Below are 22,971 nucleotides of genomic sequence, written 5' to 3'. Positions count from 1 at the left end.
GAAAATGGTAGTAAATTTAAAAACTGTAACCATGAAGACATCTTAATGTAGACCTAGCCATTTCTTAAGTAATGTTAGACAGTCTACATGCAGGTAACTAGTTTGAAATCTGAGAGGCAATGAATGTTGAAAATATCACCTTGAAAATTTACTATTTTTAATACTTTATGACAGTATATATTTTAAAAAAATTTTTGTTGGAGTATAGTTGCTTTACAATGGTGTGTTAGTTTCTGCTGTACAGCAAAGTGAATCAGCCATAGGTATACATACAACCCCTCTTTTTTGGATTTCCGTCCCATTTAACTCACCACAGAGCATTGAGTAGAGTTCCCTGTGCTACACAGCAGGCTCTCACTAGTTATCTGTTTTATACATAGTATCAATAGTGTATATCTATCAGTCCCAATCTCCCAGTTCATCTCACCCTCCCCTTCTCCCTTGGTATCCGTACATTTTCTACATCTCTTTCTGCTTTGTAAATAAGATCCTCTATACCAGTTTTTTCAGATTCCACATATATGCGTTAATATAAGATATTAATTTTTCTCTTTCTGACTATGTATTGAAAAAATATTAATCTTAACATTACTCTTTAGGAAATCACTAATAATAAGCTATATATTTGGAAGGAAGAAGTCCTAAGAATAATTTGATGTCCAAGAAGATACATTTATTTCTTTGTATTTAATAGACACTTTTGAGATCCTGAAATAATACTTATATTACAGATAAGGTCATCTGCATTTCTTTTTGCTCTTTTAAGGTTTTGCGTCCATTCCTCCTTCGTCGAATTAAGGCTGATGTTGAAAAGAGTTTGCCTCCAAAGAAGGAAGTAAAAATCTATGTGGGTCTCAGCAAAATGCAAAGGGAATGGTATGTGTACTGAGACGTTTTTGAAATCACTCTTGATCCTGTACTAACTTTCATTTGTATTTTATTTTCCTAACTTGTGTTGTCAAGGAATTCTGTTTGCTGGATTGAACTCAGCCTAAAGAGTTTCCCAGTCGTATAATTTGATTAGGACTTGCTAATCAAATTTGTGATGCAAAGCCTTTATTAGATGAAGGAATCAAGTTGGGAGGTTTATGAATTCAAAAATTAAACTTGGCATTTAACAGGGGTGCATTTAAAGCCTGCTGCTTGGGTTTCTATAAAAGAAGCTGTGGTGGCACAGATGTGAGACATGTGGTTAACCTGGTGGTTCATAAATACTGGCCCGTGGGCTAGTGTTAGTCCCTGATGAAGTTGGAGATTGTAGAGGTATGAGAAAACTTAAGTGCTTTCTCTTATCGCAGAAAGCTACGTTTATTTAATTTAAAAGACTCCGTTCTGAGTTGATGTTTTATTTTAGGCAGGATAAAATGTCCTTTTGTGAAATTATGGTGATGACACATGGTAGCTACTTTTACAATACTTGAATAGGACTTACTAAAAAAGTTGAAAACCTTGTAAGTTTTTATTATCTTTTTCTTCTTTTCTTTTTTTTTGAATTTTATTTTCTTATACAGCAGGTTCTTATTAGTCATCAATTTTATACACATCAGTGTATACAAGTCAATCCTAATCTCCCAATTCATCACAGCACCACCACCACCCCCCTGCGGCTTTCCCCCCTTGGTGTCCATACATTTGTTCTCTACATCTGTGTCTCAGTTTCTGCCCTGCAAACCGGTATATCTGTACCATTTTTCTAGGTTCCACATATACGCGTTAATATACGATATTTGTTTTTCCTCTTTCTGACTGACTTCACTGTGTACGACAGTCTCTAGATTCATCCACATCTCTACAAATGACCCAATTTCGTTCCTTTTTATGACTGAGTAATATTCCATTGTATATATGTACCACATCTTCTTTATCCATTTGTCTGGTGCTGGGCATTTAGGTTGCCTTCATGACCTGGCTATTGTAAATAGTGCTGCAATGAACATTGGGGTGTGTGTGTCCTTTTGAATTATGGTTATCTCTGGGTATACGCCCAGTAGTGGGATTGCTGGGTCATATGGTAATTCTGTTTTGAGTTTTTTAAGGAACCTCTGTACTGTTCTCCATAGGGGCTGTATCATTTACATTCCCACCAACAGTGCAAGAGGGTTCCTCTTTCTCCACACCCTCTCCAGCATTTGTTGTTTGTAGATTTTTTGATGATGCCCATTCTAACTGGTGTGAGGTGATACCTCATTTTACTTTTGATTTGCATTTCTCTAACATTTAGTGATGTTGAGCAGCTTTTCATGTACTTATTGGCAATCTGTATGTCTTCTTTGGAGAAATGTCTATCTAGGTCTTCTGCCCGTTTTTGGATTTGTTTTTTTGATACTGAGCTGCATGAGCTGTTTATGTATTTTGGAGATTAATCCTTTGTCTGTTGTTTCGTTTGCAAATATTTACTCCCATTCTGAGGGTTGTCTTTTTGTCTTGTTTGTAGTTTCCTTTGCTTTGCAAAAGCTTTTAAGTTTCATTCGTTCCCGTTCGTTTATTGTTTTTATTTCCATTACTCTAGGCGGTGGGTCAAAAAAGAGCTTGCTGTGATTTATGTGAAAGAGTGTTCTTCCTACGTTTTCCTCTAAGAGTTTTATAGTGTCTGGTCTTACATTTAGGTCTCTCATCCATTTTGAGTTTATTTTTGTGTATGGTGTTAGGGAGTGTTCTGATTTCATTCTTTTACATGTAGCTTTCCACTTTTCCCAGCATCAGTTATTGAAGAGACTGTCTTTTCTCCATTGTACATGCTTGCCTCCTTTGTCATAGATTAGTTGACCATAGGTGTGTGGGTTTACCTCTGGGCTTTCTATCCTGTTCCATTGATCTTTATCTCTGTTTTTGAGCCAGTACCATATTGTCTTGATTACTGTAGCTTTGTATTATAGTCTGAAGTCAGGGAGTCTGATTCTTCCAGCTCTGCTTTTTTTCCTCAAGACTGCTTTGGCTATTCGGGGTCTTTTGTGTCTCCATACAAATTCTAAGATTTTTTGTTCTAGTTCTGTAAAAAATGCCATTGGTAATTTGATAGGGATTGCGTTGAATTGGTAGATTGTTTGGGTAGTATAGTCGTTTTCACAGTGTTGATTCTTCCAATCCAGGAACATGGTATATCTCTCCATCTGTTTGTATCATCTTTAATTTCTTTCATCAGTGTCTTATAGTTTTCTGCATACAGGTCTTTTGTCTCCCTAGGTAGGTTTATTCCTAGGTATTTTATTCTTTTTGTTGCAATGGTAAATGAGAGTGTTTTCTTAATTTCTCTTTCAGATTTTTCATCATTAGTGTATCGGAATGCAAGAGGTTTCTGTGCATTATTTTTGTATCTTGCTACTTTACCAAATTCATTGATTAGCTCTAGTAGTTTTCTGGTGGCATCTTTAGGATTCTCTATTATCATGTCATCTGCAAACAGTGACAATTTTAGTACTTCTTTTCCAATTTGGAGTCCTTTTATTTCTTTTTCTTCTCTGATTGCCATGGCTAGGACTTCCAAAACTATGTTGAATAATAGTGGTGAGAGTGGACATCCTTGTCTTGTTCCTGATCTTAAAAGAAATGCTTTCAGTTTTTCACCATTGAGAATGATGTTTGCTGTGGGTTTGTCATATATGGCCTTTATTATGTTGAGGTAGGTTCCCTCTATGCCCACTTTCTGGAGAGTTTTCATCATAAATAGGTGTTGAATTTTGTCAGAAGCTTTTTCTGCATCTATTGAGATGATCATATGGTTTTTATTCAATTTATTAATATGGTGTATCACACTGATTGATTTGCGTGTATTAAAGAATCCTTGCATCCCTGGGATAAATCCCACTTGATCATGGTGTATGATCCTTTTAATGTGTTGTTGGATTCTGTTTGCTAGTATTTTGTTGAGGATTTTTGCATCTATATTCATCAGTGATATTGGTCTGTTATTTTCTTTTTTTGTAGTATCTTTGTCTGGTTTTGGTATCGGGGTGATGGTGGCCTCATAGAATGAGTTTGGGAGTGTTCCTTCCTCTGCAGTTTTTTGGAAGAGTTTGAGAAGGATGGGTGTTAGCTCTTGTATAAATGTTTGATAGAATTTACCTGTGAAGCCATCTGATCCTGGACTTTTGTTTGTTGGAAGAGTTTTAATCACAGTTTCAATTTCATTACTTGTAGATTGATCTGTTCATATTTTCTATTTCTTCCTGGTTCAGTCTTGGAAGGTTATACCTTTCTAAGAATTTGTCCATTTCTTCCAGATTGTCCGTTTTATTGGCATAGAGTTGCTTGTAGTAGTCTCTTAGGGTGCTTTATATTTCTGCGGTGTCTGTTGTATCTTCTCCTTTTCCATTTCTAATTTTATTGATTTGAGTCCTCTCCCTCTTTTTCTTGATGAGTCTGGCTAATGGTTTATCAATTTTGTTTATCTTCTCAAAGAACCAGCTTTTAGTTTTATTGATCTTTGCTATTGTTTTCTTTGTTTCTATTTCATTTATTTCTGCTCTCATCTTTATGATTTCTTTCCTTCTACTAACTTTGGGTTTTGTTGTTCTTCTTTCTCTAGTTCCTTTAGGTGTAAGGTTAGATTGTTTATTTGAGGCTTCTCTTGTTTCTTGAGGTAGGCTTCTATTGCTATAAACTTCCCTCTTAGAACTGCTTTTGCTGCGTCCCATAGGTTTTGGATTGTCGTGTTTTCATTGTCATTTGTCTCTAGGTATTTTTTAATTTCCTCTTCGATTCCTTCAGTGATCTCTTGGTTATTTAGTAACATATTGTTTAGCCTCCATGTGTTTGTGTTTTTTACGTTTTTTTCCCTGTAATTGATTTCTAATCTCATAGCGTTGTGGTCAGAAAAGATGCTTGATATGATTTCAATTTTCTTAAATTTATTGAGGCTTGATTTGTGACCCAAGATGTGATATATCCTGGAGAATGTTCCATGCGCACTTGAGAAAAAAGTGTAATCTGCTGCTTTTGGATGGAATGTCCTATAAATATCAATTAAATCTGTCTGGTCCGCTGTGTCATTTAAAGCTTGTGTTTCCTTAGTAATTTTCTGTTTGGATGATCTGTCCATTGGTGTAAGTGAGGTGTTAAAGTCCCCTCACTATTACTGTGTTACTGTCGATTTCCTCTTTTATAGCTGTTAGCAGTTGCCTTATGTATTGAGGTGCTCCTGTGTTAGGAGTATATATGTTTATAATTGTTATATCTTCTTCTTGGATTGATCCCTTGGATTGATCAATCCCTTGAATTGATCATTATGTAATGTCCTTCCTTGTCTCATGCAACATTCTTTATTTTAAAGTCTGTTTTATCTGAAATGAGTATTGCTTCTCGCTTTCTTTTGATTTCCATTTGCATGGAATATCTTTTTCCATCCCCTCACTTTCAGTCTGTATGTGTCCCTAGGTCTGAAGTGGGTCTCTTATAGACAGCATACATATGGGTCTTGTTTTTGTATCCATTCTGCGAGCCTGTGTCTTTTGGTTGGAGCATTTAATCCGTTCACGTTTAAGGTAATTATCGATATGTATGTTCCTATTACCATTTTCTTAATTGTTTTAGGTTTGTTTTTGTAGCTCCTTTTCTTCTCTTTGTGTTTCCCACTTAGAGAAGTTCCTTTAGCATTTATTGTACAGCTGGTTTGGTGGTGCTGAATTCTCTTATCTTTTGCTTGTCTGTAAAGCTTTTGATTTCTCCATTGAATCTGAATGAGATCCTTGCTGGGTAGAGTACTCTTGGTTTTAGGTTCTTCCTTTTCATCACTTTAAATATGTCATGCCATTCCCTTCTGGCTTGTAGAGTTTCTAGTAGAAATCAGCTGGTTAACTTTATGGGAGTTCCATTGTATGTTGTCGTTTTTCCCTTGCTGCTTTCAATAATTTTTCTTTGTATTTAATTTTTGCCAATTTGGTTACTATGTGTCTCGGTGTGTTTCTCCCTGGGTTCATGCTGTATAGAACTCTCTGCGCTTCCTGGATTTGGGTGGCCATTTCCTTTCCCATGTTAGGGAAGTTTCCGACTATAATCTCTTCAGATATTTTCTCTGGTCTTTTCTCTCTTTTCTCCTTCTGGGACCGCTATAATGTGAATGTCAGTTACGTTTAATGTTGTCCCAGAGGTCTCTTGGGCTGTCTTCATTTCTTTTCATTCTTTTTTCTTCATTCTGTTCCACAGCAGTGAATTCCACCATTCTGTCTTTCAGGTCACTTATCTGTTCTTCTGCCTCAGTTATTCTGCTGTTGATTCCTTCTAGTGTAGTTTTCATTTCAGTTACTGTATTGTTCATCTCTGTTTGTTTGTTCTTTAATTCTCCTAGGTCTTTGTTGAACATTTCTTGCATCTTCTCGATCTTTGCCTCCATTCTTTTTCCGAGGTCCTGGATCACCTTCACTCTCATTATTCTGAATTCTTTTTCTGGAAGGTTTCCTATCTCCACTTTGGTGGTTTTTCTGGAGTTTTATCTTGTTGCTTCATCTGGTACATATACATAGCCCTCTGCCTTTTCATCTTGTCTGTCTTTCTGTGAATGTGGTTTTTGTTCCACAGGCTTGTAGTTCTTCTTGCTTCTGCTGTCTGCCCTCTGGTGGATGAGGCTATCTAAGAGGCTTGAGCAAGTTTCTTGATGGGAGGGACTGGTGATGAGTAGAGCTGGGTGTTGCTCTGATGGGCAGAGCTCAGTAAAACTTTAATCTGCTTGACTGCTGATGGGTGGGGCTGGGTTCCCTCCCTGTTGGTTGTTTGGTCTGAGGTGAGCCAACACTAGAGTCTACCCAGGCTCTTTGGTGGGGCTAATGGCGGACACTGGGAGGGCTCGCGTCAAAGAGTACTTCCCAAAATTTCTGCTGCCAGTGTCCTTGTCCTCACAGTGAAACACAGCCACCCCCACCTCTGCAGGAGACCCTCCAACACTAGCAGGTAGGTCTGGTTCAGTCTCCTATGGGGTCACTGCTCCTTCCCCTGGGTCCCGATGCGCACACTACTTTGTGTGTGCCCTCCAAGAGTGGAGTTTCTGTTTCCCCCAGTCCTGTGGAAGTCCTGCATTCAAATCCCAGTAGCCTTCAAAGTCTGATTCTCTAGGAATTCCTGCTCCCGTTGCTGGACCCCCAGGTTGGGAAGCCTGACCTGGGGCTCAGAACCTTCACTCCAGTGGGTGGACTTCTGTGGTATAAGTGTTCTCCAGGTTGTGAGTCACCCACCCAGCAGTTATGGGATTTGATTTTACTGTGATTGCACCCTTCCTACCGTCTCATTGTGGCTTCTCCTTTGTCTTTGGATGTGGGGTATCTTTTGGTGAGTTCCAGTGTCTTCCTATCGTTGATCAGCAGTTAGTTGTGATTCTGGTGCTCTTGCAAGAGGGAGTGAGAGCACATCCTGTACTCCGCCAGCTTGAACCAATCCTCACTGTGGTTTTAATTTTCATTTCCTCCTCTTTTTGTCTTTTTTTAAAAGTTTTATGGGTATCTGAAATCTAAAAGGCTGGAAACTGCTGACTTAAGTGTAGTGTTCAGAGGAGGGGAATAAATAGCCACTGTGGTATAACCAGGAGAGAACACATCTCAAGTATATTGTTTCATACTTTATATTGATAAGTATTTGCAAGGGTCTGCAGTTGTTGGTAAAAGGACAGAAGGGATGTAAGGCAAAGAAATGGGGATGTTATCTGGTAAAGAGATGACCAGTGTAGAAGATAGGCCATCCTAAATGTCTTCAAAAATTTTGAAAGGTGTTAGGGTTAGGCTTGTCTTATTTAGTTCTAAAATACAGAATTAAGACGTGAGTCAATGCTGAGGGAAGACAAATCTTTTTTAGTTATAGTCACATTGAGGAACTTTATATCAGTCAGAATTGTGGGTGCCTTGAGTATTTCGTGCCCCATAATTCGAGTTGTTAAGCATGGATTGCTTTCATTGTTTATGTTATTTTGCTCAGTGGGTTCAAGGTGCTGAATATTTGGTATTTGGACAGATTGCTCTTTCCTTTAGAATAATGTCTAACTTCTTAGTGTATACAGTCAAGGCTTTTCATAATCCAGCCTTAGCTTAACTGATCCCTTCTCTTCCCCCAGCCTGTACACTTTTACTTATATTTAAATCACATTGTATTCATTTTATCATCATCATATGCTTTATGCTCTCATGATTCTTTCTCCCTCCTTAGCACTTAATGTTCTTACCCAAATGCTACATTAGCTACGTTGAATTATAATGGAATAGTGGCACTCTTCTGTTGGAAAAGACTATGAATTAAAATTATGTTTAGGGCTTCCCTGGTGGCGCAGTGGTTGAGAGTCCGCCTGCCGATGCAGGGGACATGGGTTCGTGCCCCGGTCCGGGAAGATCCCACATGCTGCGGAGCGGCTGGGCCCATGAGCCATGGCTGCTGGGCCTGCGTGTCGGGAGCCTGTGCTCTGCAACGGGAGAGGCCACAACAGTGAGAGCCCCACGTACCACATACACACAAAAAAATTATGTTTAAAACTGGTCTTTTAAGTTTTGCTTTATTACTTAAAAATGTTGTATCGTACTGTTTCATTTCAATGCATCCCAGGGAGACGAATTTACTCTTTCGGGCCTCAAGGCCCAAAGCATTAATGGTACACATTAGAACACTGGGGGGAATAAAGAGAAACAGAAGGAAGAGGTTATAGGTGATAGACTCCTAACTACACCTTAGAAGTTGATGGGTTGTTTCTAACAGGTGTTTTGGGTTGAGATGGGATTGAGGATGTAAAGTGGCAGAGACTCGTCCCAGGAACATTTGAGCCCTCTTAAAATGTTTTTCTTCTCACTAGGTATACTCGTATATTAATGAAGGATATAGATATACTAAACTCTGCAGGGAAGATGGACAAAATGAGGCTACTGAACATCCTGATGCAGTTAAGGAAATGCTGTAACCACCCATATCTCTTTGACGGAGCTGAACCTGGTCCACCTTACACGACGGACATGCATCTAGTTACCAACAGTGGCAAAATGGTGGTGTTAGACAAACTGCTCCCTAAATTAAAAGAACAAGGTACTTACGTTACTGGTATCAAATGGAGAAGTAATGGAAACTGTCTTAAGATTCTGATGTTAAAATGAAGGAGCCATCCTACCCTATGAAATGACTACTCTGGCACTTTCTAAAGTTGAAGTGTGGGACATTTAAAAACTTCTGTCCATTATCTGAGCTTCCCCCCACCCCCCCGCCCTCCTATTTTAAGCCTTAAATCTTTTAGAAAGTGATCAGTAGTTAGGGTCGCCACACTCCCTGGATTTGGGGGAGAGTTCTTTCTTATTTTATATATGCTTTCCTAGAAATGTCAACTTTTTGTTATAAAATGCCAAGAATGCTCTTCTCACCCATATGTAGTTCCCAGAGCCTTTGGTAGACAGTGGTGTTGTGTTCATGGTATTTTTTCTTAGCTGTTTGTGTGGATTTTTAATTTAATTAAATGACATGTGCACAGACCCAAAGCGGTTTTATTTGTAACACATTGGCTTTTAATATGAAAATGAGTATGTGTACAGATGTATTTAAATTACAAGAATGTAGAGAGAATTTAGTAGGAAGCCAGCTTCAACAATTATAAATTCATGGCAAAACTTGTTTTCATCTACATCGTACCTACTTTCCATCTCCGAGAACGTTTTGAACCAAATCCCAGACATCAAGGCATTTCATAGACAAATTATTCATTCTGTAATACGAAGTATACAGTCAGATTTAAAGTTTCTCTATTTGTGTTTCTCTGTAAATTTGGTAAGAATGAAAATTGTACCAGTAGGTGAATTTCCTCTAGCATATTGACTGTTGAAAACATTGTAAGAGTTGCCAGTGAATTGGTTTACTTTTTTCTTTTTATACCTTTTTTAAAAATATATTTTCTAAAATGCTTTCCTTGGGCCTCAGCCTGGCCTCACTGCATTCTAGGGGCAGTATCCCCCACTTCTCCCGCCACTGGCCTTAACCGGCCCTCAGGCCCTCCCGCCTCCCAGGACAGGGTGGCACCTGCCACTCTCAGGACCACCCTTCCAAGGCAGAGTAAACCGGGACCCTGTTGCTAAATAAATAAATATAGATAGATAGATAAATAGATAAATAAATAAATAGTTTTCCTTAAAAGTTTAGTAATTGAAGAAATTGAATACATGGAGAGGAGTGGCAGGAACTTGCTAGACTACTGAACATCTGTATGCATTTAGGATGTGGGAGGGTGGACAAGAGCAGATTATCAGCCTCAGCTTCTAAGAGAAGATAGTTTTGTAATCATTATTTTTTAAAAGGATCCCTTTGTCTTCGTACGTCCTACTGAAGGTGGTGTGCAGCTGGCTGAAGAAACGCAGTTGGATAATTTGAGTCACGGCATAAGTGAAGGGTGATGGTCTAGATGTGAGGCGCATATTTATGGTCCTTCCATCTGGATTGGGTCTTGAGAACTAGAATGAGACCAGGGTGTTGGGTGTGTGTTCAGAGATGTGTCGGGCTGTGCACAGGGAGGAGTTGTGGTGGAGGGTTATTTTTAAGTATGTGGGATAAAAAGATAGTGATTCTCTCAGGCTTTGGGATGGCAAGACCTCCCAGGCCAGAGGTAAATACCCTTTTCTGTTTACAGAAACACTTTCCTTCAGTGTGTTGTGTAAATACTACCCTTTTCTATTTGTGCATTGATGGGAACAATGTGGGGAGTGACTAACTTGGATAATAAATAATGTACAGTTTTTTTCTTGTAACTAACTACGTAACCTGGAATTAAGGAGTAATTGGTTAGTCTTGGTTTTGGTTAGCCTTAAATAATTTTTTTTTTCTTTTTACTTTTGAAGCTTCTGATAATGGGCTGTTAATGTTTGCTGACAGGTTCACGAGTACTAATCTTCAGTCAGATGACGAGGGTATTGGATATTTTGGAAGATTATTGCATGTGGAGAAATTATGACTACTGTAGATTGGATGGGCAGACACCCCATGATGAGAGACAAGTGAGTAAAATCTGGGGAGGGGAGATAAAAAAATTATCAGATAAAATAATTTTCTGACATTTATTTTGTGTCTATAGGAGTCCATCAATGCATACAATGAACCAAACAGCACAAAGTTTGTTTTCATGTTAAGCACACGTGCTGGTGGTCTTGGCATCAATCTTGCTACTGCTGATGTAGTAATTTTGTATGACTCGGATTGGAATCCCCAAGTAGATCTTCAGGCTATGGTAAGAGATAACAAATATATTCTGTGCCTAACAGACGTTTTAAAGTAAACTGATAAACAGTCTACAAATGTCAGTGACTTAATCCCGCAGAATTGTATTTTCTCTGACCTCATAGTATAGTGAGGGTATTTTGCTGGTGATCTTCCATCTAAATCGGGGTATTTCCATCTTTGCCATATCTTAGGACCTTAGAGTCCTATTATATCTGCATCCTGTTGGTAGAAAGGGGAGGAGAGAAAGCTGAGAATTGCCCAGGAAATTTTTTATGGGGCAGAACTGAAAGTGACCCCACATTCATTAGCCAGCACTCAATCACATAGCATAACTTACTGCAAGGGAGTTGGTAAATGATAGTATAGTTGTGTCCTAGGAGGAAGGGGTAGTGGGTTTGGGGAGCTACTAACCTGCCTGCCACATTAGATGTTTAAAATTTTAGGCCCATGTGTGGGACTATCTTGGCCAGATCAAGAGGATCATTCGTTTGTTTTGTTTTTTAATTAATTTCATTTTATTATTTATTTTTGGCTGTGTTGGGTCTTTCTTGCCGTGTGCGGGCTTTCTCTAGTTGTGGCGAACAGGGGCTGCTCTTCGTTGCGGTGCGCGCGCTTCTCATTGCGGTGGCTTGTCTTTGTTGAGGAGATCAGGCTCTAGGCGTGTGGGCTTCAGTAGTTGAGGTGTGTGGGCTCAGTAGTTGCGGCTCGCCGGCTCTAGAGCGCAGGCTCAGTAGTTGTGGCACACAGGCTTAGTTGCTCCGTGGCATGTGGGATCTTCCCGGACCAGGGCTTGAACCTGTGTCCCCTACATTGGCAGGTGGATTCTTAACCACTGTGCCACCAGGGAAGTCCCAAGAGGATCATTCTTTTTTTTTTAGTTATTTCTGAGATATACATTTTAAAGTAATAACTAGAATTATGACTTATAACATTACACCAGAACATATAAGATTTTTAGAAATTTCATGTAATGTCTGAAACATTTATGTTAACATATTGCCATACAAATAACCCAAAGAAAGTTTAGTATTAGTTGTTTTGTTTGTTTTTTTATACTGCAGATTCTTATCAGTCATCCGTTTTATATACATCAGTGTATACATGTCAATCCCAATCGCCCAATTCATCACAGCACCACCCCACCATGGTTTCCCCCGCTTGGTGTCCATACATTTGTTCTCTACATCTGTGTCTCAACTTCTGCCCTGCAAACCGGCTCATCTGTACCATTTTTCTAGGTTCCACATACATGTGTTAATATACGATATTTGTTTTCCTCTTTCTGACTTACTTCACTCCGTATGACAGTCTCTGGTCATTCTTATGTTGAGAAAATTTATGGGCTATAGATTAATATGAAAACTTAAAAGTTCTAAAGTTTGATATTGCTAATAATTTGACCTGTGGTATTTACATCTTTGGTGTTGGCCACTTTCATCCTGTGACTGTTTGTAATGGTGGCTGGGGAAATTGATCAATTAGAAGTAGGGGTGCTTTGTAAGATGTGTTTTGTGAACTTACCAGAAGTTAAACAGAAAATGGAATTCAAGTTAATTTGATTACTTATATGTAGTTAATTGGGCGCTATTTAAAGACTAGGATTTTTTTTTTTTTTTCCCGGTACGCGGGCCTTTCACTGTTGTGGCCTCTCCCGTTGCGGCTCCGGACGCACAGGCTCAGCGGCCATGGCTCACGGGCCCAGCCGCTCCGCGGCATGTGGGATCTTCCCAGACCGGGGCACGAACCTGTGTCCCCTGCATTGGCGCCACCAGGGAAGCCCCTAGGATTTTTATATTGTTTGTGGAGATTGTTTATTCATGTCACTTTTTCCCCTAATTGCAATGAAAATTTAGATTTGATTTAGGTAGAAAAACATTTCGAATTTAAACCTAAGAAAAAAAGATTTTTAAAAAACTTTTATCATCAGACTTGAAGATTATAATTGTGTCTGTCTTGTCTGGAGACATTATGTATATTTTATTTCCGTATAACCTAGACAAATTAATACAGTAGTTTCTCACAGATTCAGCAACTATGACGTGTTCTATACCTCCTAAAAGATTTTCTTGTGAGATAACCAGTTAATTTGATTGAAACTGAGAATTTAAGAAATGTTAATGGAATATGAATCTGTTATAGTTGTTTTGTTTCGTATTTTTCAAACCATTTTGTACTTGAGAATATTTTCATTTTGTTTCTCAGTGTACACATTCAAATGTTATTTATGTGAATTTTCAACTGGATTCAAAGTAACCTGGTTATTTTTCTAGGATCGAGCCCATAGAATTGGACAAACCAAGACAGTCAGAGTGTTCCGCTTCATAACGGATAACACTGTAGAAGAAAGAATAGTGGAACGTGCGGAGATGAAACTCAGACTGGATTCAATAGTCATCCAACAAGGTGAGCCTTAGGACTTTAAAAATTTACCAGGTTGAATTTGTAACACTTTTTTCCTGGATTTTTTTTTAGGATATTCTTGTTGTTAAACATATATTAAATCAAGCTACCAGGCAACAATATTTATATTCCAGACTAAAGTAAGCTTCAGTTTTGTTAAGAGGATGGGTTTGGGCTCAGGAAGGTTGAAAATTGAATATTGACTCAGCTGGTTAGCAATTCTTTTACACTATCTGAGCCTCTTCTTCATGTGTTAAATAGGGATACAGAGATTTTTAAGGACTAAAGGGGATAATGTATATAAAAATACCCAGCATTCAGTGTGGTACATATTAAATAGAGGTGTGATGAGTGATTTACATGTACTAACACTCAATTGACTACTCTGGGGAAACTGAAGAGATAACAATAAAACTCAGAATTCTTTTTTCTAATCCACAACGATTTATTGAGCACCAGCAGATGTCAGGCACTGTTCTTAGTGCTGAGAATACAGTGGTGACTGAAACCAACCAGTGTTCTTACTTTCAAGGACTTTATAATTTGGTGAGAGCAAGACACAGAATAAACATTTATGTAAATAGGACTAGATGGTGAAAGTGGGATTTTATTTTGGATTAACTGAAGGGAACTTCAAGTTCTCATGCCAGATCAGCTTTCAAGGAAGACATTTATATTTTCATGAAGCTTAAAATAGAGTTAGTGATGGTATGTATAAAATGTAAAAACCAAAACAAACCCTCAGTAACCTTGAGCCCACGTTGGTTTCCTTCCTTCCCAAATTGTGTCATGACCAAATGCATTTTATCTTTCTCTAAAGCTAAGAGGTATACTGTTGTATTATCCACTGATTATTACATTTGTGTGTCTTGGTTTTGTCAACCAGTCTCTAATTTCCTTGTAAGGAAGGGAATGTTACATTTCTTTGTTATCCCTTAATGCCAACCATAGAGTTAGCCACGTGTCTGTATACATAAAGTCAGAAAGAGAAAAACAAATACGGTATGCTAACACATATATATATGGAATTTAAGAAAAAAAAAAAAAAGGTCATGAAGAACCTAGGGGTAAGACGGGAATAAAGACACACCTACTAGAGAATAGACTTGAGGATATGGGGAGGGGGAAGGGTAAGCTGTGACAAAGTGAGAGAGTGGCATGGACATATATACACTACCAAACGTAAAATAGATAGCTAGTGGGAAGCAGCCGCATGGCACAGGGAGATCAGCTCGGTGGTTTGTGACCACCTAGAGGGGTGGGATAGGGAGGGTGGGAGGGAGGGAGGGAGGCACAAGAGGGAGGAGATATGGGAACATATGTATAACTGATTCACTTTGTTAAAAAGCAGAAAAACACACCATTGTAAAGCAGTTATACTCCAATAAAGATGTTAAAAAAAAAGACAATACATGATTGCTTTATTATTAGTTGTTTTTGCTAATAATTGCTTAACATAGTGAGCTTACTTTGTACCAAGCCATGTGCTAAATATTTAAATACTGAATATTATCTTCTTTAGTCTTCATGCCAGCTGGAGGTTGGCATCAGAGGTAGAAGCAAGTCACTTATTTACCATTTACACAGCTAGGAGGTGACTCATCCAGGGCATCAAGAGCTATATAAACTATTACAGTGCAGTGTTTAATTAGGAAAGTCTCTGGGGACTTCTGGGGCCTGCCAAACAGGTTTCTTATGAGTGATGTAATGGCTAGTTTTTTATTCCCCCTCACATTCATCCATGCTTTTAGAAATACATCTGCCTTGTGGTTCTTGTTCTCAATTATTTTCATCTCTGAAACCCTTTTATTTTTTTTTTTGAAGATTAAAAAAGTACAAATTCTTCTACAGTCAGCTTAGAAAAGCTTTTTGAGTCTTTTGACTTAATGTTTTTGGGGTATTTTTTTATATTTACTAAGGCAACTTTTGGAGCAAAATTTTGTGCTAGTAGCTTTGTTAATCCCATTTATAGACATATTAGTCAAACAAGCCTTGGGTGCATATGCCTCTGTGTTAACTGTTTTGTGGACTAAGGGGTATAACTAAAAATATGAGAATATACAGAAGTACTTTATGTCTGAAAAGTTCCCTCCCAGTCCACAGGGAAGTAATTTCTGTAAGCTTAAGAGCATTTTGATAGCAGTGAGACAGCTTTCAAGAAACATGTTCTGTGGATATATTCTAACTTTGAAAGTCACAAATATTTGATGGTGCATTCTATTAGGGATCCAAAACCATGATACAAGTATGTAAGGTCCCAGAAAACAGCCTGTATCTTTACCTACTCATTATAAGTTGGTTGAAGTAGAAAAATTAAAATAGAAGAAGTATATGTGAGTGGCTCTTGAAGTTTGGCAATATGAAGGTTTTTATACTTCACTTTTGTAAGTAGAACAAGCTGATTTGGGAGCATTAGTAATAATACTAATCAGTTTCTGCGTATCAGAAACTTATTGTGTTTATAATGCTCTCACCTTTTGATACTTAAAAAAAGTTATGGTAATAATTTTGATTTTCAGATATCCCAAGTTACTGTCATTCTCACTGTACAAGAATATATTTTATTGAAGTGGCATTCGGTAGGCTTCATTATGTAATATGTAAAGTTTAGAAATATTTCAGTTTACAGATTAGAATTTGGTATTTTATATAAAAATGAAAATTATCAGATGAGAATAAACAGAAATGATTGACGTTTGAGGCAAAATTATGTGGTATTACATCTAACATTTAAAATTCCAAATATCCAGTAAACTAAAGTTTGTTTGATTAACATTACACAATAAAACCTTTTTTTCAGGAAGACTTGTGGATCAGAATCTTAACAAAATTGGGAAAGATGAAATGCTTCAAATGATAAGGCATGGGGCAACACATGTATTTGCTTCAAAGGAAAGCGAGATTACTGATGAAGATATTGATGGTATTTTGGAAAGAGGTGCAAAGAAGGTGAGATGCAGATTAAATGATATGTTTAATATGTAAAATATTTTAAACCAGAGCTGTTTGAGGAAATGGTTATGTGAGTTATCGGTAATCTGACTTCCACAGAAAGAAGTTTTTATGTAGTATAAAGCCTAATTTATTTTGACTATAGTTCTCATGCTTTTTAAATTCTCCACCTAATAGGATGTTTCTTTTGTTTCCTAGACTGCAGAGATGAATGAAAAGCTCTCCAAGATGGGTGAAAGCTCACTTAGAAACTTTACAATGGATACGGAGTCGAGTGTTTATAACTTTGAAGGAGAAGATTATAGAGAAAAACAAAAGGTAATTTAGAAAGAGATTTTGGTTACTTGAAGACTTAATATTTTACTTGAAACTTGGAATTTAAGTGTTGGGTGTAATGCCTTGTCTCAAACAGCAGTCATTTCTGTTTACTCACAACTAAATTATTTTCATTTTTGTGTTAAACTTAATGCCACATTTTCAGTTGGTAAAGTGAAATGTTTAAAAAGTTTATGTATACTGTTAAAGTGCACGATGTTGTGTGGGGTGATTATAGTAATTTGGGATATTTGAAAACTAAAACTTGCCCAAAAAAATCGTCACAACCTTATTAGACTTTTTTTTTTTAAACAGCAGAATTGGCTGGTAATAATTAAAGGGAATAACTTCTTATTTCATAAGTAATACTTGCTGTTATATAGTGAAATTAGAAAATACCTACAGGGTAGAAGAAAAAAAAATTCTACCTGATGCTTTCCCTTTTAATGTTTAGGCATGTACATCCTCTGAATTTTTTCTAGGCTAAATATATATCTACATTTCTCTCCTAATTGGGGTTCTAAACCTTCTATAGCATTGTTTTTCACCTAGTAGTCATTTGGTCAGGAAATACTTACTGAATGCCTATGCTCTTCACTAGACCTCCTGTGTGTTAATTGCATAGTCCCTAGCCTCATAGAGCTTATAGTCTAGAATTTTATGAATATCTTTGCATTTATAAACAGCAGTCGTAGTGATGTACATAGTCGGAGTTGCATTCATGTAGGATTTGCGACTATATAATAAAGTTGGTGATCTGAATTGTTTCCCATGTGCTAGATTGCATTCACAGAGTGGATTGAACCACCTAAACGAGAAAGAAAAGCCAACTATGCTGTTGATGCCTATTTCAGGGAAGCTCTTCGTGTCAGTGAACCTAAAGCACCCAAGGTGAGTTGACAGAGCACAAATGTCTAAAAATATTGGAACTGTAAATCATTTTTCTTCTTATACTCTTGAGATAAAATCAGATTGAGAATTAGATTTTATGGTTTCTTACAGTACACCTCCTTCAGCTTTTGTTAAAAGTTTTCTAAAGATTAATTTTGAATGTAAGCATTTAAAATTTGATTAATGTTTGTTCAGTTTTAGTGGAAGATGCATTCAGTTGCTTGGAGAATTGGCTGTCATGATTTTATAGAATGAAAAAAGGTTATAAATAGATTTAAAGCAAAATAGTTGCTTTCTTATGAAGAATACTTTTTGTTTTTAGGCTCCTCGACCTCCAAAACAACCTAATGTTCAGGATTTCCAGTTCTTTCCTCCACGTCTATTTGAATTATTGGAAAAAGAAATTCTATATTACAGAAAAACGATTGGGTACAAGGTAGAAGAAGTAACACTTTGTTCGTAACTAACCTGTTTTTTTGTTTTGTTTTTTAAAATATTTATTTATTTGTCTGCGCCGGGTCTTAGTTGCAGCGTGTGGGATCTTTAGTTGCAGCATGTGCACTTCTTAGTTGCGGCATGCATGCGGGATCTAGTTCCCTGACCAGGGATCGAACCCGGGCCCCCTGCGTTGGGAGCGTGGAGTCCTACCCACTTGGCCACCAGGGAAGTCCCTAATCTGGTTTGTTTTTAACTTAATAAATGCAGAATATCAATATGTTTTCTTTCATGGCTGGATTAAAAATTGTGAAAAATTTGTGAAATGTCATGTACTTGGTTAAGAGTTTAGTTGATTGCATACTTCCTAAAATATACTGACTGATGACATAGGAAAAAAAAAAATATTTTTAGGTGCCTCGAAATCCTGACCTACCAAATGCAGCACAGGCACAAAAAGAAGAACAGCTTAAAATTGATGAAGCTGAACCCCTTAATGATGAAGAATTAGAGGAAAAAGAGAAGCTTCTAACACAGGTATAGCCTTCAATCAACACAGAATTTAGTAACATTATTTTGTAAGGTGCTGTCTTAGGTTGTGTTGGAATATATAAAGGAGGTACATTTTTTTGATTTCAAAAATGGAATAATTGGTGATCATAAAGCATGGGCATATGGTGTTTGCTACATTTTGATTGTCATTAGTTGTTGAGGTGGTAGAGAAGATTATGGATTTGCACCAGCCTTGGTAGAATGGGTATCCTTTTGATCACCATTCTTCCAGCACTCCCATCTTCCCTTTCCTGTGAATCTTCTACATTGCTACTAAGTTATAATTCTCAATGACAAATCTCTGCTCCATACTTTTTTAACATCCTTTAAGTTTCAATCAAGGTCTTTCAGAATCTGGCCTTAACCTACCTTTAAAGCCTTATTTTCCTTCTGTTTTCCCACTTGGTTTATATCTTTTCCCTTTAGTCTATGTTCATTCCTCCTGGCAAACTTCTACTCTTTGAAAGCTCAGTGAAAATGTCACCTTTTTGTGCAGCATTCTTTATTCTCCCGCTCAGCTTCAATTGCTTGGCTATCTAAGCAATATATGGTGTATTGCTAAAAGTGCTCATCTATGTACATGAAAATCTACTACTTTAAAAGCACTTAACTTAAAAAGAAAACTTGGAGCAACTGAAAATTTTCTATAATACTCAGCAGCATTGGTAAAGTTTAATAGCTTTTCTCCCAAGTTCAGTGTGCTGTGATTATATGTTTTGTTTCCATTGCTTTGAAGGGATTTACCAATTGGAATAAGAGAGATTTTAACCAGTTTATCAAAGCCAATGAGAAGTGGGGTCGTGATGATATTGAAAATATAGCAAGAGAAGTAGAAGGAAAAACTCCAGAAGAAGTCATTGAATACTCAGGTAATTCTCCTATTATTTTAATAGGTATAAGAATGTTCTCAGGCTTCTGGAGAGCTGTTGGAAAGTTCAGATTTTCTTACTCTGAATACTGTTTTGATAAGCTTAATTTCACCACAACTTAGTGCCTTGTTTTTTTTTTTTTTTAATAAATTTTATTTATTTATTTTTGGCTGCGTTGGGTCTTCGTTGCCACGTGCGGGCTTTCTCTAGTTGTGGTGAGCAGGGGCTACTCTTTGTTGTGGTGCGCAGGCTTCTCATTGCGGTGGCTTCTCTGGTTGTGGAGCACAGGCTCTAGGTGTGTGGGCTTCAGTAGTTGTGGCACGTGGGCTCAGTAGTCGTGGCTCCCGGGCTCTAGAGCGCAGGCTCAGTAGTTGTGGTGCACGGGCTTAGTTACTCCGCGGCCTGTGGGATCTTCCCAGACCAGGGCTCGAACCCGTGTCCCCTGCATTGGCAGGTGGAATTTTAACCACTGCGCCACCAGGGAAGCCCTAGTGCCTTGTTTTGTTTTGTGTTTTTTAAAAATTGAATTGGAAAATCTCCCCTTCTTTAAAATGGCATTGTTAGTTTTTTTTTTTTTTACCCCCGTTCACTAGCTGTAGCCAAGAAAACAAGAATAGGTCACTGAATAATTGTGCCTTCATTTTTCTTTCATTGTCTTTCATAAGTTTTCAAGTGTTACGTGTTTCTCTGTGCTCCTGGAGCCAGTCAGATTGTCAGGTGGGTGTAGCTCTGGTGGTCCGCCCAGAGCTTCAGAATAGACACAGCTAAGAATTGGGGGATACTTCCTATAATCATCCAGCTTATCTTCCTGGTTTCTTCATAGTTAAGGAAACTGAGAAATAATTACATGACTTACTAGTGTTAGATGTGGGGAAAATGGAAACATTTCTTAATCCTTAGCAAGTAAAATAGAGCACTTACAACAAGAAGTTATTTATCTTTCTGCCCTTCCCCCACCTATCTCATCTGCCCAACTCTTATTCCTACAGCTGTGTTCTGGGAAAGATGCAATGAGCTGCAGGACATAGAGAAGATTATGGCTCAGATTGAAAGGGGAGAGGCAAGAATTCAAAGAAGAATTAGTATCAAAAAAGCACTTGACACGAAGGTACTTTGAATATTAATAAATATGATAGTAAAATAACTCCTCTCAGTAATATGAGAGTTTAAAGTAACTTTTAAAAAGGAAAAGAAATGATGATATAAAATTTTTTTTCAAAGGACAGCATTCAAACATTATAGGTGTTCTCAACAGAATTTACCTCAGTATTTCAGTTGATATATCTGGGTCAGAGTCACTATGATTGGCTCTTTGCTGTGTGGTGTACCAGAAAGTCTGAGTCTGTATTTCTTTTTAAAATAATAAAGACTGAAGTTGTTTCAGAACAAAGATTACAATGTAACCGACTTTGGCTAGAAAGTTGATATGAAATACAACATTTATAGCTAACTTTACTAAAGCCGAGTTTGAAACATAGATTATATAGGATTTGTATTTTATATAATATAAAATCTGATTTTCATAGATTGGACGGTACAAAGCACCTTTTCATCAGCTGAGAATATCTTATGGTACTAACAAAGGAAAAAACTACACTGAAGAAGAGGATCGTTTTCTGATCTGTATGCTTCACAAGCTTGGATTTGACAAAGAAAATGTTTATGATGAATTGCGACAGTGTATTCGCAACTCTCCTCAGTTCAGATTTGACTGGTTTCTAAAGTCCAGAACTGCAATGGTGAGTACTGGGGGCCTTTTTCTGTAATGTAGAATTAAACTTCCTCTGACAGTTCAAAGGAAGTAGGTTATTTAATATTCTTTAAGGTAACTTTTTAAATTTTATTAAGAGAAAACTGTGGTTCAGCTGTGTCTTTGAAGTAAATTTTTGTTACAATATTGTTTGTATTACAGTTTAAATCAGTTCCTTAAGAAACAGTTCACATCCACAGTTAAAAACCTAATGTCATAAGTAACTTACAAAGTTTATTTTTTCTATTGTTTAATAGCACATCTTTTAACATCACTATATATGATAGGACTAATTTTTTTATGTGAATTTTAATCAGGTTCTAAGTAGGAGGAAATGTCACCATCAGTTTTAACTTCTGAATGTCATGATCACAATTTAAAATTTGACTTTTGGTTTTATAAATGAACACATTTCTATAAAGAAAGGACTTGTACTCACGCATCTGCCCATCAGAATGCTGAGTTTGAGTTATTTAAAAAAAGCTTCATGTAGTAAAACACTATACTGATTTAATCCTAGGTTTTGTTTTTATTCCCAATATCAACCTGTTTCTGATCAGCAAGTTCCATTTGTAATGACCTGAAATTAGAATTCAGAAAAGTTTAGCTTTGATGAATTGCTCTTCTCTTATGTATTTTTTTAACTTTTTATTTGATATTAGAGTATAGTTTATTAACAATGTTGTGTTAGTTTCAAGTGTATAATAGCAAAGTGATTCAGTTATACATATATCTATTCTTTTTCAGATTCTTTTCCCATTTAGGTTGTTACATAATATTGAGCAGAGTTCCCTGTGCTATACAGTGGGTCCTTGTTGGTTATCCATTTTAAATACAGCAGTGTGTACATGTCAATCCCAAACTCTCTAATATACTTCCCTCACATACTCCCTAATACACCCGCTTCCCCCCCGGTAACCATAAGTTCATTCCCTAAGCCTTTGAGTCTCTTTCTGTTTTGTAAATAAGTTCGTTTGTATTGTGTTTTTTTAGATTTCGCATATATCATATGATATGTCTTTTTCTCTGTCTGACTTACTGTATGTTACCACCTTTGAGTTTTTAGCTTCATCTTGTGTTCTTCAGGATGATGATAATGCCAAAACAATTCTGTAGTCTTAATTTTGAGGTGTACTAGGATAGCAAAGTTTAAACAACTTTATAGTAGGATTTACCTCAGTATATTTAAAATACATTGTCACTCTTCAAGATGGAGGATAGTGTTTAGTCTTTAAATGTGACCACTGAAGGGGTTTTTTTCAGTAAACATCAATGGAGGCTACTGTTTTGTGAAACCCTAGTTTGGGAAATGTTGCACTATAAATGCATTATAAATATATAGTTAGAGGAGACACATTCAGTTGCTATAAGCTCTATATTACGTCTTTTAAAGTAGGAACAATTTATATAATTAATAACTGATTTTGTGGTGAGTGAAACAAGATGCAGTGTCACATTGATTTACTGGTACAATACCATGGTCTAAAACTGCGTGTTATTTCCTAATGTGTTTCATGTTAAGGCACACATACAAAATGATAATATGCGTATGGCCCCTTGTGATAAACAGTTGAGGCATAATCCTTCTCTAAGAGCCAAGAAGATTCATGCCATAGTACATCTGTAACACATTCTGGCATGTGTATCTCAGTG

At 37.1% G+C, this 22,971-nt stretch overlaps 1 protein-coding gene across 1 annotated transcript in view; it reads left to right on the top strand.

The window, feature by feature from the left end:
• Positions 1–22,971, top strand: part of SMARCA5 (SWI/SNF related, matrix associated, actin dependent regulator of chromatin, subfamily a, member 5) — a 47,042-nt gene that overhangs the window by 21,094 nt on the left and 2,977 nt on the right. The window contains exons 10-22 of the mRNA XM_032632655.1: positions 767–876; positions 8,759–8,985; positions 10,810–10,931; positions 11,009–11,161; positions 13,425–13,557; positions 16,355–16,503; positions 16,705–16,824; positions 17,602–17,712; positions 18,035–18,148; positions 18,562–18,684; positions 19,436–19,568; positions 20,558–20,676; positions 21,095–21,307. Of these exons, the coding sequence (XP_032488546.1) occupies positions 767–876; positions 8,759–8,985; positions 10,810–10,931; positions 11,009–11,161; positions 13,425–13,557; positions 16,355–16,503; positions 16,705–16,824; positions 17,602–17,712; positions 18,035–18,148; positions 18,562–18,684; positions 19,436–19,568; positions 20,558–20,676; positions 21,095–21,307 (1,827 nt within the window). The remainder of the gene's footprint in view (positions 1–766; positions 877–8,758; positions 8,986–10,809; positions 10,932–11,008; positions 11,162–13,424; positions 13,558–16,354; positions 16,504–16,704; positions 16,825–17,601; positions 17,713–18,034; positions 18,149–18,561; positions 18,685–19,435; positions 19,569–20,557; positions 20,677–21,094; positions 21,308–22,971) is intronic.

Source organism: Phocoena sinus, chromosome 5, assembly GCF_008692025.1.
Source record: "Phocoena sinus isolate mPhoSin1 chromosome 5, mPhoSin1.pri, whole genome shotgun sequence".
Lineage (NCBI taxonomy): Eukaryota > Metazoa > Chordata > Mammalia > Artiodactyla > Phocoenidae > Phocoena > Phocoena sinus.
The sequence above is the reverse complement of the archived record's forward strand: the minus strand, read 5'-3'. Positions and strand labels throughout refer to the sequence as shown.